An 18434-nucleotide genomic window follows, 5' to 3' on the forward strand; every position below is an offset into this window, starting at 1 on the left:
TGTTTTTCTGGCACTGTTTTAACTCATTACATATACTAGGTTGGATAAAATGAAACTGCCAATATTTGGCTGTTCTTGACCTATGAAAACAGCAATTTCATGTGGTCCTATTTACGTTTACTCCTTAATCTTTGAACAACCCCAAGATGAAGATGGAGATCCCAAGCTGCCAGAAATGCACAGAAAAATCGTCATCTTTTTCTGCAGAGCCCCCACCCTCTGGTCTTGCCCTCACATCCAGCTCTACAGTCAGGGTATCCCAAGATACCTTAAGAGGTGGCATCAGCCATCAACCTGAGCACCAAGGCAGGACATGCAGAATTGCTCTAATTCAGTTTATCCCGAGTGAAATCACCTCTAGTTTCTAGGAGGGTCTTCGGAACTTCAAGTTCTGTTCTAGAGCAGAGAGAATAGTTTGGGTACAGCTGTAGTTCCCAGTAGAGTCCCCGCCTGTGTCCCCCACCCAGGTATCAAAGCAGGACACGCTTGACAGTTTTGTGTTTATTTCCAGAAAGTGATGAAGACAAAAGTAATATATCTGGACACCACTCTCTGTACAATAAATAGCCTCCCCTGTTTCCCAAAAAAAGAAAAATGCATCCTTACACACCATCCCCTGTCCCCTTGGCAAGTCAGTGCTCTTTTTCAAAATGAAAAAATTAGTTTATTTATTTATTTTTGGCTGTGCTGGGTCTTCAGTGCTGTGCGGAGCATTTCCCTACTTGCGGGGCTACTCTCTAGCTGTGGGATGTAGGTTTCTCATTGAGGCGGCGTCTTTTGTTTCAGAGCGCAGGCTCTAGGCTCGCTGGGTTCAGCAGCTGCAGCACGTGGGCTCAGCAGGTTCAGCTCCCGGGCTCCAGGACACAGGCTCAATGGTGGCGGGGCACGGGCTTAGTTGCCTCATGGCATGTGAGATCTTCCCGGGTCAGGGATTAAACCCTGTGTCTTCTGCACTGTCAGGCAGATTCTTTACCACCGAGCCACTTGGGAAATCTCAAGACTTTGCTTCTTGAGTCATGCACAATCCCCACCCCCTTGCCAGCCCCTTCCTCAGGACTCCACTGTGTCTAAGAGGGTGGGGCCCAGGCCAGTTGTTCAAAGTCACTCGGGTCCTCTCCCTGACCCTGGCTGGCTGACTTACAAAATCCACATGTCTTTATTTCCATATCAGGGATTAACACACACAGAAATGAAAATGCTGACAGTTACTCTACAGAGGAAGAGATCTGAGTCTCCAGCTGGGCCATCCCACCTGACCCTGACACCCCCACCCCCAAGCCCAACCCCAACCTGCAGAAGAGAGGAAGCTCTTTTGTGTCCCAGACCTTCCGTGGTCCATTTTATGTTCTCCAGCTGGGAACCCACAGCCAGAAGCAGCACCAGGTATATGACTGTAGTTGGGGCAGAGGACAGTCCTCACAGGTTTCCCGGTGGGCCAGGAGACAGCAGGTGAACCTCAGAATCCTTCTTGACCCCCCTCTTCCTCAACCAACTACAAAAGGAGACAGGACAGAAGCAGCTGGGGACAGCTCAGTCCTGAGTTTGTGGTGTGGTTGGCGTCACCAACCTAACGACGCTCTTCCTTTTCTTTTCACATCATCTGCTCAATTGGAAAAACAGTTATAAAACTGGCCTTCAGTTTCCTTATTGAAAGGAGAAGGGGCCCCCGCAGGAGAGGAGTTGTCACCGCTGGAAGGATAGGGGGACACACGCCTCCTCTTAGAGTCTCCTTCGCCCAGTCCTGAGTTGCTGGACTCTGGCCGGAGTGGGGTGATGTCAGTCCACAGGGAGGGGGAGCCCTGCTCCTCTGGCCCCCGCCCCTCTGAGGCTCCAGGGCCAGGTTCCATGGGCAGAGTTCGCATGGAGTGGAACCAGTTGGTTGGGCCCACCTTGGGAGGGTACTGGGAGCCCACAGGCCAGCCCGCTCCAGACGCCAGGGCTTCCTGGCTTCGGTAGTAGGACATGGTGGGCCCAGGCGCGGAGGGCAGGAATGCAGGCTTCATGCTGACAGCGCGAAACTCGGCCTCGTAGCTGTGGTCCCGGGGGGCTCCCAGCCAGTAAGTCTGGGGAACCACATCCTTGGCCTGGCCAGGAAGGTCGGGGTAGAAACGGCTGGCAACGGGATACTGGTTGGGGATGAGAGGGGAATAGTGGTCTCCCCCGAGCAGTTGACAGTTGGGTCCAGGCGGGGAGGGGACGCTGGTGTCAACGGATACATACATGCTTTAAAAAAAACAAACAGGGGGCAAGAGACAGGGGGTCATGAATAGAACTGGCCAGTTAGGAGCCTGCCTGCTGCACGACCCTCCCCATACCTCCTTCCTGACCTGCCCGCTGCCCTTTTGCAACCCCTGCACACTTCCCCACCGCAGAGGCAGAGAGGGTTGAGCACTTGTCTGCAGTTCCAGTCCCAGACAGACAAGGAAGGCCTCTGCCAACATGAGTTGAACCCAGGGGCACTTACGATTCAAAGTTCTCCCGGAATCCTTTGGCAAAAGGGTTATTATCAATTTTCAGCTGAGTAATCTAGAAAGAAGGGAAACAGTCATCTGAGTGCTGAGTCTGAGGCTGAGGAACTTCCAAATTCACTCCCAAGAAGTCAAGGGGCCCTGTTCTTCCCTTCTTCCCACCCAACCTGCCCAGGCTCAGCCTACCCTCGCCCAGGCAGCCCTCACCTCGGCGTTCTGGTAGGCGGTCACTGCAATGAACTGGGTTTCTTGGAAAGTGAAGATGTGCGTGTTGCAGGGCGCCTCTGGATCTCCATCGTTGACTTCGACAATGTGCAGCCGGGGCTGGTATTTATGGAGGGACTGAAGCACAATCATCTGAGGCGGGTGAGATGACTGTGAGCATGGGAGGAGGGAGTGCAAAGGAACCCTCCCCTCCCCCACCCCACCTATGGTCCACCCTATGGCCAAGCTACAAAGGACCCTGAAGTCATTGTGACCCTTGTTCTGCCCTGCCAACACGTAACTTCTCCCAAGCCTCCAACCTCAGTCCTGAACCTCCTCAGGGCACCAGTGCTATTCTCTTGCGCCCTTTCCTATCTCCAAATGGCCACTGTGACCAAAGTATTAGCACAAACAGGGCTTCTCAGGGAATAAGGGCATCTTTAATAGGCTTGCTCAACTCAAAGAAACCCTGCACCCTCTCCCTAGGACCACCAGTATCGACTCCATACCCAATACTAGCAATTGCAGCTGGGATTCGGTGAAGAAACACCCAGGCTGGGCTGGCCCACGTTGGCCTGAATGTGACCCCCGTCTGCCTTGAGATTCAGCTTCCTCTCAAGGTGGGTGGGAAAGAACCAGAGTCAGAGAGGGAGAGAGGTCACTCTTATAGAACAGAATCAGCCTGCAGGACCCACTGTGGCCTCAGGGACAGGGAAAGGTGGGGGGCTTTCCTGAGGGGAGGTGTCCCACCTGGGTCACATTGTTGGAAGCCCCCTTGTTGTTCGTGAGCTTTAGTTTCCCGAACGACACCTCCTGGCGCATCCAGTGGGCTCCGGTGTTGGGGGAATCTGGATGGACGTACAGGCGGTTCCCTGTGGACAGTTATATCTTTTTGGCATGCAGCTCCTGGGACCAGGTCCCTGGTCATATGGGGCTTCCGTTGCCTGTTCTGAGGGGCACGGCAAGAAGGATGGAGGGGGAGGACAGCCGGGGCAGGATGGGGGAGGTGTGGGCAGAGGACCGAGCTGAAGACAGGACAGAGCACAGAATTAAAGTGAGAAGTGGGAGGGGAAGGGGGGTGTGGGATGGAGTGGATGGGGCGGGGTGGAACTAGAGAACTAAATCCTAGCAGTCAAGAGGCAGGGGGTTGGGGGGGGGTTTCCTCTTGGCTCCACCAGGGGGCGCATAGTCTTAGAGAAAAATCATGCCCCCGGTTCCCAAGGAGGCACGTACCTGGCATGCTGCCCTCGGCCTTTCCACATTGCACCCACTTGCCGCTCTGATACCGCCAGTGGTGCTGGTCCACCAAGACCACATCCACAAACATCCGGTAATGGCTGGTGGGCTCCAGCCCAGTCACACTAAATGACAGGAATGGGAACATCCGTCTGGGGAGAACAGAGAAACCCACCAATATCATCGGCCCCCAGTCCCCCGGACAGCCGTTTCCTGGGCAAAGGCCACCCATCAGTGGTGTGCTGGAGCCAGCTCTCATCCTCACCAGAGCCAGCTGGGGAAGTCCAGGAAGTCTGCCAGCCAGTTGTTTGACAGCAACAATCAAAAATTAAATCAGGACTTCCCTGGTGGTCCAGGGGTTAAGAATCCACCTGCCAGTGCACGGGACATGGTTCGATCCCTGGTCGGAGAAGATTCCGCATACCGCAGGGCAACTAAGCCCACGAGCCACAACTACTAAGTCCTTCGAGCTCTAGAGCCTGTGCTCCACAACAAGGGAATTCGTTGCAATGAGAAGCTGCTTACCGAAATAAGAGTAGTCCCCGCTTGTGGCAACTAGAGAAAGCCTGTGCAGCAGTGAAGACCCAGCACAACCAAAAATAAATATCAATAAAGATTAAATCATAGAAACTACCATGAAATATATTACATTACAAGTCAAGGTAATAAATACTCAAAAAAATCACTTCTCGGTATTTTTTACTACACTTTACTATTATCTCTGCTCTTGAGATTGTTTATCGGTATGGTGGAGATATACTAGATAATATTTGCTGCCTCACGTCTCTTCCCAACTCCAAGTTCAGTGATAACATGTGGGCAGCTTGCAAGGGAAATCAGCAAACACTATGAAGCAGGGCTTTAAAAAATGTTTTTATTTTTGAGTGTCAGTTGCTAACATTAGCTGCACACCCGTCTCTAGCCTTAGTTTGCTCCCTGGAGGGGAGCAAAGCCACAAGCCAGCCCCAACACAGGCTGTTCCTAGTAGGTCTTCATCTCTGAGTTCCCCGAACCCTGGTCTGGCCTCAGTCTATCATCCATCCTCTTGCTGCGGCTCTCACGGTGCTAACACACACCTAGCCCCAGAGCGGTCATCTGCAGGCTTTCCCTGCCCCATCCTCCTGGGCCTGACGTCTGCAGTGCTACCTGCTCCAGGCCTGGGTCTTCAGACAAGTAGCTGAAGTCCTAGCCGGAGCTTTCCATCCACCTGGACGAGGGACTCTATTGGGCACAGTTCTCGTGATCAAAGTCCTGGTTCCCAGGAAAAGTGGAAGAAGTTGGATTTGGGATGCTGTGCTATTGTGCTGAGTAACAGATTCAGAGGACTAAGCACTGCCATTCCACAACCATCTCCATCACCTCCAGCATCACCACCCCATCACCACCATCACTACAACCAGCACCTGCAGCATCAGCATCACTACCACCACTATGATCATTACCTCCGCTATCACTCCCCCACCCCAACACCACATCAGTACAACCAGCACCTCCACCACCACCACCATCATTACAACCAATATCTCCACTATCAACATCATCATTATTACAACCAACACCTCCACCATCGCCAGCATCACTACAAGGAACACCTCAATGACCACAACTCCCATCACCACCATCACTACAACCAGCACCTCTACCATCACCACCGCCTCTCCGGCTTAGCCTGTCTCTTCTAACTCAAGCAGGAAGAGTACACTTCTTAAGATGGCAGAGTCAAACCCTCATCAGAATTGCTTTTCGTTCCCACACACTTCTCTCCTCCTCCTACAAGAAGCCCTGCAGGGCGGGAAGAAAGGCACTGGTCCATGAGTCAGGAAACCTGGGGGATTGAGAGTTCCAGGGGTCAGGGAACACTTTCAGGTGGATCCCAGTCTACAGTCCACGGGATCGCCAAGAACTGGACACAACTGAGCATGCACGTGTGCACGCGCGCACACACACACACACACACACACACGAGTCCCCAGAGGGTCCTAGAGCAACATCCCTAATAACCTTGGAAAGATCTCCGGGGAGAGTACTGTCACCTTCCTGCCTTCCCCAGACTCTCCTGGGCTGAGAAAAAGAGACTTACTGGCCCTATGGTCTTGGATAAGTTAATTCTTAAACCAAACCTCACTTTCTTCACCTATAAATGGAGATAACAATTCCTGTCCATTTTTCCTCTCAGAGCCGTTAAGAAGTTTGAAAGATGTGCAACTCAGCTCACCGTCTCCCCTCTCCCACCCTTATCCCACCTTCTCCCAGGCCCAGAGTGATCAAAACTCTCTGGCCTGGCTGAAGAACCCCAAGCAAGAGTCCAGAGTTCTGGTTTGAGGCCTTGGGTCCCAGGAGCTTAGCGTGCCAGTCAACTGGAGAAATCAAAGTTAGGGATGAGGCTTTGAGCAATCGAGAGTGAGAGAATATTTTCAAACCATTGCTACCACTAACTCATTTTGCAACAGTGGTCAGGTCATTCATGCTTCCTATATTGACCCAGTTCCTATCCAGACACGTAGTAATAAAGAGAGAGAAGGGAACTTATTCATTGTACGTCTACTCATGCAGCAGCCAGTTCACTGAAAAAGTCCTTTGAGGTACAAAATGTTTTTTTCCAATTTTATATCTGAAGAAAATGAGGCTCAGAGAAGTTTGGTGATGGCTTCTTGGTGGAAGCACAGAGCTGGAGTCTCCTGATGACAGGGCATGTGCTATAATCCCCACCGTCCCCTCCTGCTTCTTACTAGTAGAGGGACAAGCAGGAGACACAAGGAGACTGGGGCAGGGCAGGGGAGAGGGAGAGGACAAGGGAGGTCTCAGCTTCACTCTAAAGATCTAGACTCACCGCCAGCTGGGATTCCAAAATAGCCCTTGATTTACATGACGCTTTGCTGGGAAGGAAAAGGGAGTCTGACGCCAATCTGAGCCCCTAGAAAAGAGAGCTCATCACTCCTTAAGGACCATCCACCTTGAAATGATTTGCCGAGTCATTGTACCCCTTCCCCATCCTGAACACTTCCGACAATGCTCCAATTCGCAGTTATTAGGCACAAATTTAAAGGAGATGGTTTTTATCAGTCTGGGCTTCCCTGGTGGCTCAGATGGTAAAGAATCTGCCTGCAATGTAAGAGAGCTGGGTTAGGAAACGGCAACCCACTCCAGTATTCTTGCCTGGAAAATCCCATAAACAGAGGAGCCTGGTGGGCTACAGTTCACGGGGTTGCAAAGAGTTGGACATGACTGAATGACTAACACTTTTATCAGGCATGTTCCCAAAATGTTTCAAAATTGATAATACCTAATTGCTATTGAGCCTGCAGGATAATTGGTCCTTTCCTCCACTATCGTGGGGGTGTAAATTGAAACCACTTTTGAGGAGGGTTTTTTTTTTGTTTTCGGCCATGCTCCACGGGGAGTGTGGGATTTTCCCCAACCAGGGATCAAACCCCCATAATCCCTGAAGTGGATGTTTGGCGTCTTAACTACTGGACTGCCAGGGAAGTCTGAGGAGCATGTTCCGGCAATGTTTTTACGGATCCAAATGAAAAACGCACCTGAGCATCAAGGGAGTGCCTCCTCCCACTAACCTCGGATCCACTAAATAGAAATCAGACGGCCACCAGCAAACAGGGGAAGAGAAAAAGCAAAGCCATTTTCACCCATCCCACGAGAAATGAAGCCCATCAGCCCAAATTAAAGCAGGCTTAAAGCTAAAAATATTTTTTAAAGATCTAAAAAGTTCTTGGAGCTGGAATATAGAGAGGAGAAAACCAAAAGGGCTGAGGCCTGCGATCGAGGATAATGCAGGACTGAAATTGTTTTACCAAGCCCTAACCTCGCACAAACATACACAAATGCAAATAGAGCTGTTTAACAACAGAGTTATCTTAATTATAATAATCAATTAATCACACCCAGAAAAATGGGGACTGCCAGCAATTACTGCACACCCACACACCCACACACAGAGACAGCCGCCTCGCTCTTCCTCTGCTGAGAATGTCTACCATTGACTATCAGACAGCCTGCCTCCCAGAAACAACACGAGGCCGGGCAACATGAGTGCGCTTATCAGACCAGGAACACACAAACTCGAACTCCAAACCCTCCAGTTGGCCGGTCCATCTTCCTATCATCCGTTTCCCCTCCCAGTCCCATCTGAGCTGCCTGGATCAGTCTCTGGACTCCAGAACCACCCCCCCGGCCCTCTCCTCATCCCATTCCTGCTCTGGAGGAGAGCATGACTGTGTGTCCTGTCCACACTGCGGGGTGGCTCTAGGGTGGGTAGGAGAGGAAGAATCTGGGAGGGAGTGAGTCAGCCCCAAGGCGAAAGGCTACGGGGCTGTGGGTGGGCCTGCTGGAAGGATTTTTCAAAAAGGAAGAAAGTCGTGGGTGATGTGGTGGTGACTGACGGATCACTGGAAACCATAGAGGGACAAGCCAGTCTACCAGGGCAGGAGGACAGAAAGGGAGCTGTTCACTGAGCCCGTCTTGCTTTTCAGAAGCCAGTAGCAGAAGGAAATGGCTGCCGACTTCCCAGATCACTGGAGCCTAAGTTCACAGACCTGGGTGCCGAACTGGGGGCCGTGTGTCCTCTGTCTCCTCCACCGCACCCTGGGGCCCCTGAGGCCTGATCCAAGAGGAGGCCTCAAGGGAAATGGTGAGAGGCCACTGTCGCCTTCCAACAGCTCCAACCCATGAAGTGTCCGAAGCAGTCCGTCAGGATGGATTGAAAGCGTGAGGATTGCAAAACGGGAGTGCGCGCAAGCATACAAAACGATCAGGGAAATTTGAAGATATTTAAGAATTTCTTTTCAGGTTTGCTAATGGTATTGCGTTTATTTAAAAAAAAAAACACATTTTTAGAGGTGCACGGATAACTACTTAAGGATGAAGTAATAGTGCCTAGGATTTACTTACTAATTACGCTATCACTAACATAGTTTCAGACCCGAGGTATGGACGTTAACAGAGAAAGGAAAAGTAGAAATAGGGTTGGACTGGTATCGACAGCTAGGTAATGGGTAGATGGAGATCTGTTACACGTTTCTCTTCACTTTTATATATATTGGAATTTTTCATAATAAAGGAAATTAAGTGTGTGGGTTTAAATAAAAGAGAGACAACAAGGGACTTCCCTGGTGAGTCAGTAGTTAAGACTCCAAGCTGCCTAGGCAGGGGGCTCAGGTTCAATCCTTAGTTAGGGAACTAAGATCCCACATGCTGCACATGAGCGCAGGACAGCCAAAAGATAAAAAAGTAAAATTAAAAAAAAAATAAAAGAGAGACAACACAACTGTCAACAGAGGATTATTCAGCAGGAATGTAAAGGAAAAAGGAGGTTGTAAAGGAGACAACCAGCACAGCAATATGTACTGCACTGCACCCTAAGACCCACAGCCAGTCCTGTACCCCCAGATCCCATCCCTGAAGTTCTGCTGAAGCTCTGTCTACCCCAGCCCTTAAGACTGGAGGGTCAGGGGCCTGGCCACAAGTCTGTGGGGAGACCCCAGCAGGCCGCCCCGGGGAGGAAAGGCTTCCTGCCTCAACGGATTGGAGGCTTGAGTTCGGGTCTGCCGTGTGACCGAGTGAAAGCCATCAGCCCCCTGCGCCTCAGCGCCCTCGGCTGCAAACGGGGAGGCTGCTTGGCCTACCCAGCGCAGTGAAATAATGGAAGTGAAAGCACCATGAATGCATCAAGGCCTTTGGACAGTGTTGGTGGCTGTTTTTACCCCTGGTCTTGGGGGAGCAGAGAAAGAAACCCAGGCACATACCATCCGGGAGCTGGTGCCAGTTCTGCCGGCGATGGATGTGCTATGCGACCTCAGAAAAGCCTCTTACTGTCTCTAGGTCCATGTCCCTGTATGTCCAGGAAGAAGACGGAACAGGACCTTCTGGGTTCCCTCCAATTTAGACATGCCAGCCTAGAAGCCTGGGCTGTGCCTAGGTGCACCCAGAAGGGGGCTAGGGTTGGGGGAGCAGAGAGGAATTATCAGATGGCCTAGAAGATGAAGGCCAGGCCATAAAAGAAAATGCCGTCTTTCCTGGGTTCATCCCCGAGAAAGAACAGTTCAGCAACTTGAATTGTGATCGGTGGAGAGGTCCCTCACTTCCAAGCCATCCCACAGAAATCATTCATCAGGACGGAACAATGTTCCAGCAATGCCCAGATATTCAGCCTACCCTGAGGGATCCAGTTCCACGGCTCAGGCTCCACTGAGCCCCGCGCATACAGGGTAGGGTTTGGGGCCAAGGGTGCTGCTTGAATGAGTGTCAACCCTCTGGCCCAGCATGGCCTCTCCGCTCTCCCTTCCCGAGCCCCACACTTCCTATCTGCTCTGCAACACCTCTTGGGTCCGCTGATGACACAGTCGCTCCACACAGAGGCCCTCAGTAGTTCTCTGCCCACACAGAACCCCCCTGGGAAGGGTGGGTGCACACTCTCACCCACCAGACACAGTCAGGGCCCACTCAGTGGAGTTTGCTACACAAATAACACACAAGCTGCAAGTTTCTCTTTCTTTCCCCACGTAGGAGACTCTCTCCGGAAGCAGCACCCTTAGCCCCAAAACCCTACCCTGCACGCACTGGGCTCAGGGGAGCCTGAGCCACGGAACCAGGGGTTCCCCAGGGTGGACTGAATGTCTGGATCAGGGTGGGGCAGGCTTTCGGGGACAGGCCTTGAAGGGTACAGAGAGTGGGACTGGCTGCCAGCTGGGACCCTTGAGGTCGCTTCACCTGCTCAGGCCCATTGACATCTGTGCCCTCAGGCAGGAACCGTGTGGGGAAGGAATCTGTGCCCTCTCCCACTGTACCATCCCCCTCCCCCCACAACACGCACGCACCAGACACATGATCTCAAAGTACTACCGGAAAGGAAACTTGGCGACTATATCTCTGTGTCACCAAATCCCAGTTTTACACGTCTCCCTCCCCTAGAACTGACCTGTATACAACAGCAGCAAGGGCGCTGGGAGAGGTGGGCACAGAGGGCCCCTGAGATGAGGGCTGGTTTGTTGCCCGCTCCACTGCAAGACTCTGCCCTCCCCTCGGTTTCCCAGCACATAGTGGCGAAGAGGTGCTCTGCTCTGTCAGACCCACATCGCACACTCCCCCTGCGCCCTGGGTGTCCCCCACTCAGGCAGAGAGCGGCACACTAGTGCCTGGGGAAACCATAGGCACCCTCGCCCTAAACCAAACCATGGCTCCCTGTGTCTCTCTCCTCCGTCACTCACGGGTTTGGGTTGCGCCTGTCGGCGCAATGTCCCGAGAGTAAACAGCCCCCAGGTTGTCCGTCCCCACCTCAACTCCCTCCTTCCCCTCAAGGCCTGAGCCAAAGCTGCGAGGGGCACGGAGACACGAGCAAGGTCTCGACAGAAAAGCAGAAGCGCGTCTAGGTCAGGGCAGGCAGGACGAAGGGGCGCCCGCCGCTGGCGCTCCGCGCGCGGCTCACTCACCGTCCCTGCTTGGTGATGATCATCTCCGTCTGGTGCTGATTGAACTTGGACCACAACAGGTGGTTGTTGAGCGCAACTCTCAGCTTCCCGGACACCTCCAGCCCCGCCGGCAGTGCATAATCCTCCCGCGGCCCCGGGTAGAGTGCGGCGCGCGGGTCCGGAGCCGAGTAGGCGTCCCCGAGCTGGTAGCCCTCGGCGCCCGGCGTCGGCGGGAAGGGCTCGGTCGCCCCGGGGAAGCCGGGGGCGGCCTGGGGCCGGGGCGGGTAGGCGTAGGCTCCGAGGAAGCGGCCGGGCGGGGCGGGCACCAGGGCGCCCCCGGCGTAGGGCGCCCCCAGGCTGGCACCCCCGCGACGGTCGGTCGCGTCCTGCGCGCCCGCCTCCGGGTAGAAATAGCGGTTCTGCGGGTCGGCGCCTGGCGCCCGGCCCTCGCTCGCCGGCATCGGCTCGGTGCCCGTTAGCATGTCTCCGCAGCCTAGCTCCACGATGCCCATCCGGGGCGGGCTGGCACCTTCCCGCGGGCCGTCGAGGACCGGCCCCTCTGCGCGCGGGGGCGGGCGCGGGGGTCGGCTGGGCAGGAGTGGGTGGGGGCGGGGCGGGGGCCCTGGGGCTGGGGGCGGGGCGGGGCCCCAGCGGAGCCCGGGCTCGGACGCCTGGGTCCTGCGCCCGCGTTCGGCGGGCGCGCGGCAGCTCCCGGGCTCCCTCTCCAGCGGGTCGCTGTCACTAGCGTCGCGGCGCCTTTGCTGTGGCTTTATGAAGCTCTCTCGGCCACCACCTCCCCACCCCCCACCTCGGCCCCGCCCCGCCTCACCCCGCCCCTCCTGGCTAATAACTCGGCAAATTCTACACGGTTGGTGAGGGCTGTAGGGCCCCCATCGTGCAGAGCAGCGAGTCTCCGGTGCGCCTTGTAGTTCACGCTCAAAGACTTTATGCTTTATGGGAGAGTCAACCCCTCCACGTGAAACGCCAGACTGTTTCTCTCCTCTGGACCCTTGTGGAAATTCCACCCATCCTTGAAGCTTCAACTCCAAGGCCCCCTCCTACGGGAAGCCTTTGGTGATGACCCAGATGGGCTTACTCGCAGGCTCCGAGCTGCTTCGCCCATGGTCATGTGACAGATGTTCACTGATGCTCGCTATGTGCCCAGGCTCCGTGCTGAGTGGCTTTGTGTGAAGTGTTGCGCTCTTCCTCTTTGCCAGAGGCCCAGGGGGGCTGTGTCCCATGCATCTGTTCCTTCAGCCTAGGGCAGACGTGGGATCTGGTGGGCAGCAAGAAGAGTTCCTTCAAGCGAACTGCATAGCAGCAGCTGAGGGTTTGCGCCCGGGTGTGTCAGCCACGGGCACTGGAAGCGGCACTGGACTACCTGTGCTCAGAGTCCCAGGACTGGCTCTGACCATCACTCAGGTATATGTGACCTGGGCAAGTCACTTCCTTTGCCTGAAGGTCAGCCTCAAGTCCCCTAGGCTAGAGAAAACAAACTGATGCATTTTTCAGACGGCCTGTGAGCCTTACACGAGAGGGGACACCTGGGTGGCACTTTACAGTCTATTATTATACCTGGATGGAAAAGCAGCTTTGAACAGACCCAGAGCTGGCTGACAGGAAGGAAACCCACCACAAGTTCTGAAGGGCTGCCTTGGTGGTAGGACTCTGGGGGCTTGTCTTTCTCTGTTTTCCTTTTCTGTTAACTAATGTAGTTATATTCCTTTTGTGATGATTGTTTTTCCCCTGATTGAAAATATCTTCGTTGGGAGTTTTCCTGTGAATAAAGATAAAACACACTCATATAGAAAATTTAAGCAGTACAAAGAAGTAAAAACAGGACTGTGTATATCACTCCAAATTCCATCCCCCAGAGGCAAAAAGGATTACAATTTTGCTGAAGACCCCAGACATCTTTCCTTGCACATCCCCTTTTGGTCTGTCTTTTGCACACACACACACACACACACACACCATACATACACATATACACACTTTGTAATGATTTTTCACTCAATAAGGTGTAATGGAATTTTTTACATGTCAATATATAAAGATTTACATTTATAAGAGTGTTTTAAAAAATTCCCTAACATTGTCATCATGTTTAAGGTTAACCTCTTCTCTTTCCTCTTCCACCCGAGCTCTCCTCAGTTCTCCCCTGGGAGCTGGCCCCATCTCTGCATCCTTGTCCCAACTCAACAGGGCTTCACCCTCAGGGGCCCATGGGGACTCTCTGCTCCCAACTAGAGCTGAACCAAGAGGCAGGTTGGCAGGTGAAAGCAAAGCTGGGGACCCCAGGAGGCGGGCATGACCCAGGGAGAGGGGGAGGAAAGAGCTTGAGCACATCCTCTGAGCACGGAGGCCAGCACACCGCAGCACCAGATCCCGGAACTGGCTTCCTCCTGGCCCATTACCCACCTTCTCCATCCTTACAGAAGGGGGGAGTTTCTGCCTGCTGTTCCATGTGGGCTGCATTGCTTGAAAGAGAGGGTAATCTTGAGACCCTTGGCTACTTTTGGGGAAACATGAAAGATTTTAGTAAGTCTTCCTTGAATGACTGGTTTCCCCAGGAGACACGAGGCTGTGGGATGCTGACGCCTCTTCTGGGAGACATTCTTGCTAAGTGCTTGGCTATGGAGGGCCAAGTGGGGCCCTGTTCCTCCCTGTCTCTCCCTCTCCTCCTCTCCATGCTCATCCTCAGGTGAAGTGATCCATCCCCCTACCCCTGAACAGAAGAACCTAAGCCCCTGCCCAGCTTTGGGGGCAGGATGGATTATGAATCTCAGAATCAGGTGGACCTGGGGGCATGTCCCTGGAGGAAGAGGGTGGCAGGAGGCAGTCTTTGTGTAACCTGATGAACTGTTAGAGGGTCTTATAGCCCGGCTTATCAACCCCAGGTTCCTCACACACTCCCTCCAATTCCCTCCACCCAAAAAAGAAAGTGCCTGTGAAAAGTGGGGGCTGAGTAGCCCTGGTGTCACCACTGCCAGTCCCGCCTCTCTGCCAGCTTGGGTGAGAAGAAGAACCCTGGCAGTGACACCTCCTCCTCCCCTTGCCACCTCATCCTCTTCCCAGGCCCCAGGACTGGAGAGGTGGGGGAGGTGGAGCAGGATACAGGGCCCCCTGGGGTCTGCTCACTTCCATCGCTGCTCATCCCAGCCCCTCTCTCGTGGATCTGCCCACTGATCATCCAGAAGGCTGGTCTAGGTGGGGCAGGAGCAAAGGACAGGGTATGTCTCTAGGATGGGAGAGACACTGTCTCCAGCAAACATCAAACGTCATGAGACAGGCTGGATGGGAACTGTGGGAAAATGAACAACTTACCAAACTCCCACTCCCCGCTTGTGCAGAGCCAGGGCTGGAACCCCCATCTCTTGACTCCTGATCCAGTGCTCTTCCCACAAGAGTGTTGCCTTCCCATTTTGAGGGAGAACACTCGTAATAAATGAAAAGTCATGTAATCACATCAGAAAAGGTTTGGAAAACAGAAAAGTAAATTGCCCCGTATCTCACCAACCTGGACAGCGGTTTTCTTCACCCTGTTCTGCCTGTATTCAAGGCTTCTTTTCAAGCCATTTCCTATCAAGACTCAAAAAGGAGCTTGGCTCCTCTGATGCCACACAGCACCTGCCATGACTGTGCCTGGAAGCTTTACAATGTGAATTCCTCAGACCTGCCTCTGGAGATTCTGATTCCCAGGTCTGTGGCTGGTTATCCAGTATCTGTCCAGGTGATGCTGGGCGCCCTCGGAGTCCATGCATCCCACTCTCAGGCCCACTCTCATTTTGCCATTCTACTTCCAAATCATGTCCCAACCTGAGAAAGCCTGTGCCCTGACCCTGCTTGTTGTGTGCCCCTTGGCACCTGGAAGACTGTGTGATGGTTGAGGATGGCCACTACAGGCATTGAGTACATTTTCTTAACGAAGTGCCAGGACCAGGCAATTCCTTACCCCAGAATCTAAACAATCACCTGTGATCTCTGCTTACAATGTGTGGATGCTTAGCACTCCCAGGACCTGGAAGGCTCTTGAATGGGCTCATGCTGCATGGTGCCAGGGTAGGGTGCTGAATGGCCCACGGGGCAGTCACAGGGGGTGGCTGTTGGTAGAGACCTAGCATATTAGGACACTGAGATCTAGGATGTCTGCCTCCACCCTGCTGGGCGTAACCTGAGAGGCTGTGGAGGGCAGCATGCTGGAGAAGAGGCAGGACAGGAACAGGAGAGAGCACAGTGAGAGGGGGCTGGGCTGGGTTTCTGAAAGAGGCAGAGATGGAGTGGGACAGGGACCACAAGGTCAGAAACCCAGAGCATGACTCCATGAGAAAGTCTCAGGCCAGGAGAGCGAGATCTGAAAAGAAGACGGGGGAGATGGGCCAGGGAGAGGGAGGTTTGCAGGCAGAGAGACCTGTGGCAACAGAAATGGTGTAATTGGCTTAGAACCCCGATTCCAACTGGCTGTGTGGTCTGTTCAAGTATCTTCACCTCCCTGGCTTCCTCATCAGTAAATGGAGCTAAAAGACTTTCCGTCAGGATGACCAGGTCTCCAGTGAGGTGTGAGGCAGTGTGGAGGCCATGGGGTTCTGCCCCGAGGCCAGAGCAGAGCAGAGGCACCGGCTGTGCTAAAGTGCCTCCTCTCCTCCTCCTCCAAGCCGCCCACAGGTCCCTTCCCTCCCCTGGCATCCACTGGTTCCCCACAAAATGCCCTTCAAATCCAGACCTCAGTCTCCACTAGAGCCCTGGGCCCAAAGAGAACCTCTCTGTAAGATCCCATCCCAGGAAGGACAGTCTTCCCCTCCAGACACCCATATGCCATTCCCTGAAGACCGGGACAGGCCAAACCCCAGGGACTCGGGGTCACAGAGATAAATTAGGCTCAGCCTCTTCCTCCAAAGAACTCTTAGCGAGGTGACCTTGGGATCCGAGTTCTCCAGCCCCTCAGTGCATTTGCTCTTCGGATGCAGGCTTGAAACATGCCAGCCTGTGCACGTACAATGAACAGCACCCATGTGTGAGCAAGCACATCCGTGCACACACAAACACACAGCGACACTAGACACAGCCCTGCAGCCTCACCCCCTTCTCGTGTTCCACATGCAGCCTCCCTGAACTCCTTGGGCATCTGCTCTGCTCACCCCCACCTGCTCTGAACCTCCTCCCGCTCTGGGCCCAGACTGCCAGTCCTTCAGATAGCATGGCCGGAACCATCAGATTAACAGCCAGGGAGGGCAGGAGGGGAGTGACAAGCACCTGTAGAAGCCCTTGCCCGTGACAGCTGCGGGAGTTCCGGGTCCCCAGCACCCAGCACCAGCTGATCAGTGTGGGCTCAACACTGATCAAGGGCAAGGGCTCTGGGTTCTCACTTCCAGGCTGGTTCCCCTTCCTTACCTCCTACACCTTGCAAGGCTGGGAAGCCTTACCCTTTAGCTCCAGGCCACACCGGGTTCTCCTGTATTTCAGGCCTCTCCTGGGGGCATCCTATCTTGGAGCAGCTCTTTTGTCTCTAACCGCTGTCACCTGGGGCCCCAGCTCTTCACACTAGACCCACACCCCACACACACACCCACAGAGCACCCCACCTCCACTGCGTTTCCAGGCTAGGGTTCCTGCCCCCTCTTGAAGGGACCTCAAGACGTTGGGTGCTTGAGCAACATCTTGGGGGCATGCCAGGCTATGAGTGGGCAGTCCTGAGCTTCAGGGAGGCCCCAGGGAGAGAGTGTGTCCCTCCCCTTCCTGGGGAATCTCAGCAGACAGGCCCTTAATCTCAGGCAGGAAGCAGAGTCCGGTTACCAGGAGTTGAGGGGGGGTGGTGGTGGGGATACTCAGGGCTTTGGTTAAAGGGAGCTGGTGTTGGGGGAGTGCAGACAAGAAAGAGCCGAGTAGTGGGATGCGGGCCAGGGGTTAACCCCTCCACAGTTAGGCTCCTCTCTTGTGCCTTTGGAGATCGTACAATCCCTTGGCACTGTCAGGCCTCTGCCAGGCCAGGCCTCTGGAAGGCCACTCCCCAGGGCTTCTGGCCACAGGACAGCCAAACAGCCCCTGCTTGGCCCCTCGCTCTCCAAGGCCCTCGCCTGGCTTCCTGTGAGCTGTATGTATCCCTGTTTGCCCCGTGACCCTATTGGTCTCTCAGGGCCTCTGAGTCTCTGAGTTTCTTCTCTGCTATATCTATCTGATTCTGAGTCTCTTGGGGTCCCCTGTGTTCCTGCCTGGCTGGCCATGTGTTTCTTTCACATCCACCTCTAGCTCTAGGATCTGTAAAATCTTGGGGTGCTTATCCTGAGAGTAGTTTCCTTGTCACTCTCTTGGTGTCTGTCCATCTGCTTACTCCGGGGCTGAATTTGCAAACACCTCTGTATCTCCACGTCTCTGTCAGCGCCTCGAGGTCTCTCTAGGTCTCAGTGTGCCTGCTGCATGTCAGTCTGTCTGTCTGGGACTGGGCCCCCATCTGCGAGTCTGCTCTGGGCCTGTCTCTGGCTCCGAGGCCCTTTGGCTTGTCCATCTGGTTAACACTGTGGGGGTGGGGACTAGATGAGGCAGACTAGATGGGGCTGGACCTGGGATGGACCAGAGAGGAAGGGAAAAGGGGGGCACAGGTGGCAGTGAGGGGAGGAGGTGAGGGGACAAACCCCATTCTTGAACGTTGCCTGAAGCCAGCTGGAGCCTGCCGAAAAACCAGGCTGGAGCTCTCCTGGCCAGTGGGCAAGGGAGAGACCTGGCAGGGACCCTTCTGGTGTGGGACGAGGGCAGAGCTGCAAGGAACTGAGAGACGTCAGGTGAGGAAGACTCAGAAAGAAATGGAGAGGCAGAAGGGAGCTCTGCGTTCTGACCACAGCTCCCCCGCTAACTCCCGATGACCTTGGGCCAGGTGCTTTCCCTCTTTGTGCCTCAGTTTTCTGCTCTGTAAAATGAAACAGTCAGTAGAGACCATCCTCTAGAGCCAGGGGGAGGCAGAAGACTTCCCTAAACCCAGGGCAAGAGACTGGTTGCCCTTGTCTGTCCCCTGAGGGGTCTCCCAAGGTCCCTTCCAATACCAACACCATCTGTGTCTGTCCCTCCACTCCCGGCAGGACAGAGGGAAGAATGGGAGTTAACTAGCAGCAAG

At 54.2% G+C, this 18434-nt stretch overlaps 1 protein-coding gene across 1 annotated transcript; it reads right to left on the reverse strand.

Annotated features, from left to right (window-relative positions):
* Nucleotides 1-486: 486 nt before the first annotated feature.
* Nucleotides 487-16837, reverse strand: TBX21 (T-box transcription factor 21). The gene is made up of 7 exons (XM_069543253.1): nt 16721-16837; nt 11351-13106; nt 3906-4060; nt 3423-3544; nt 2676-2825; nt 2465-2526; nt 487-2223 (listed from the first exon to the last, which is right to left on the reverse strand). Exons 2-7 carry the CDS (start codon nt 11839-11841, stop codon nt 1605-1607), a joined length of 1599 nt encoding a protein of 532 aa, XP_069399354.1. The 5' UTR covers nt 11842-13106; nt 16721-16837; the 3' UTR covers nt 487-1604.
* Nucleotides 16838-18434: the final 1597 nt, after the last annotated feature.

Source organism: Ovis canadensis, chromosome 11 (assembly GCF_042477335.2).
Source record: "Ovis canadensis isolate MfBH-ARS-UI-01 breed Bighorn chromosome 11, ARS-UI_OviCan_v2, whole genome shotgun sequence".
NCBI classification, from domain to species: Eukaryota; Metazoa; Chordata; class Mammalia; order Artiodactyla; family Bovidae; genus Ovis; species Ovis canadensis.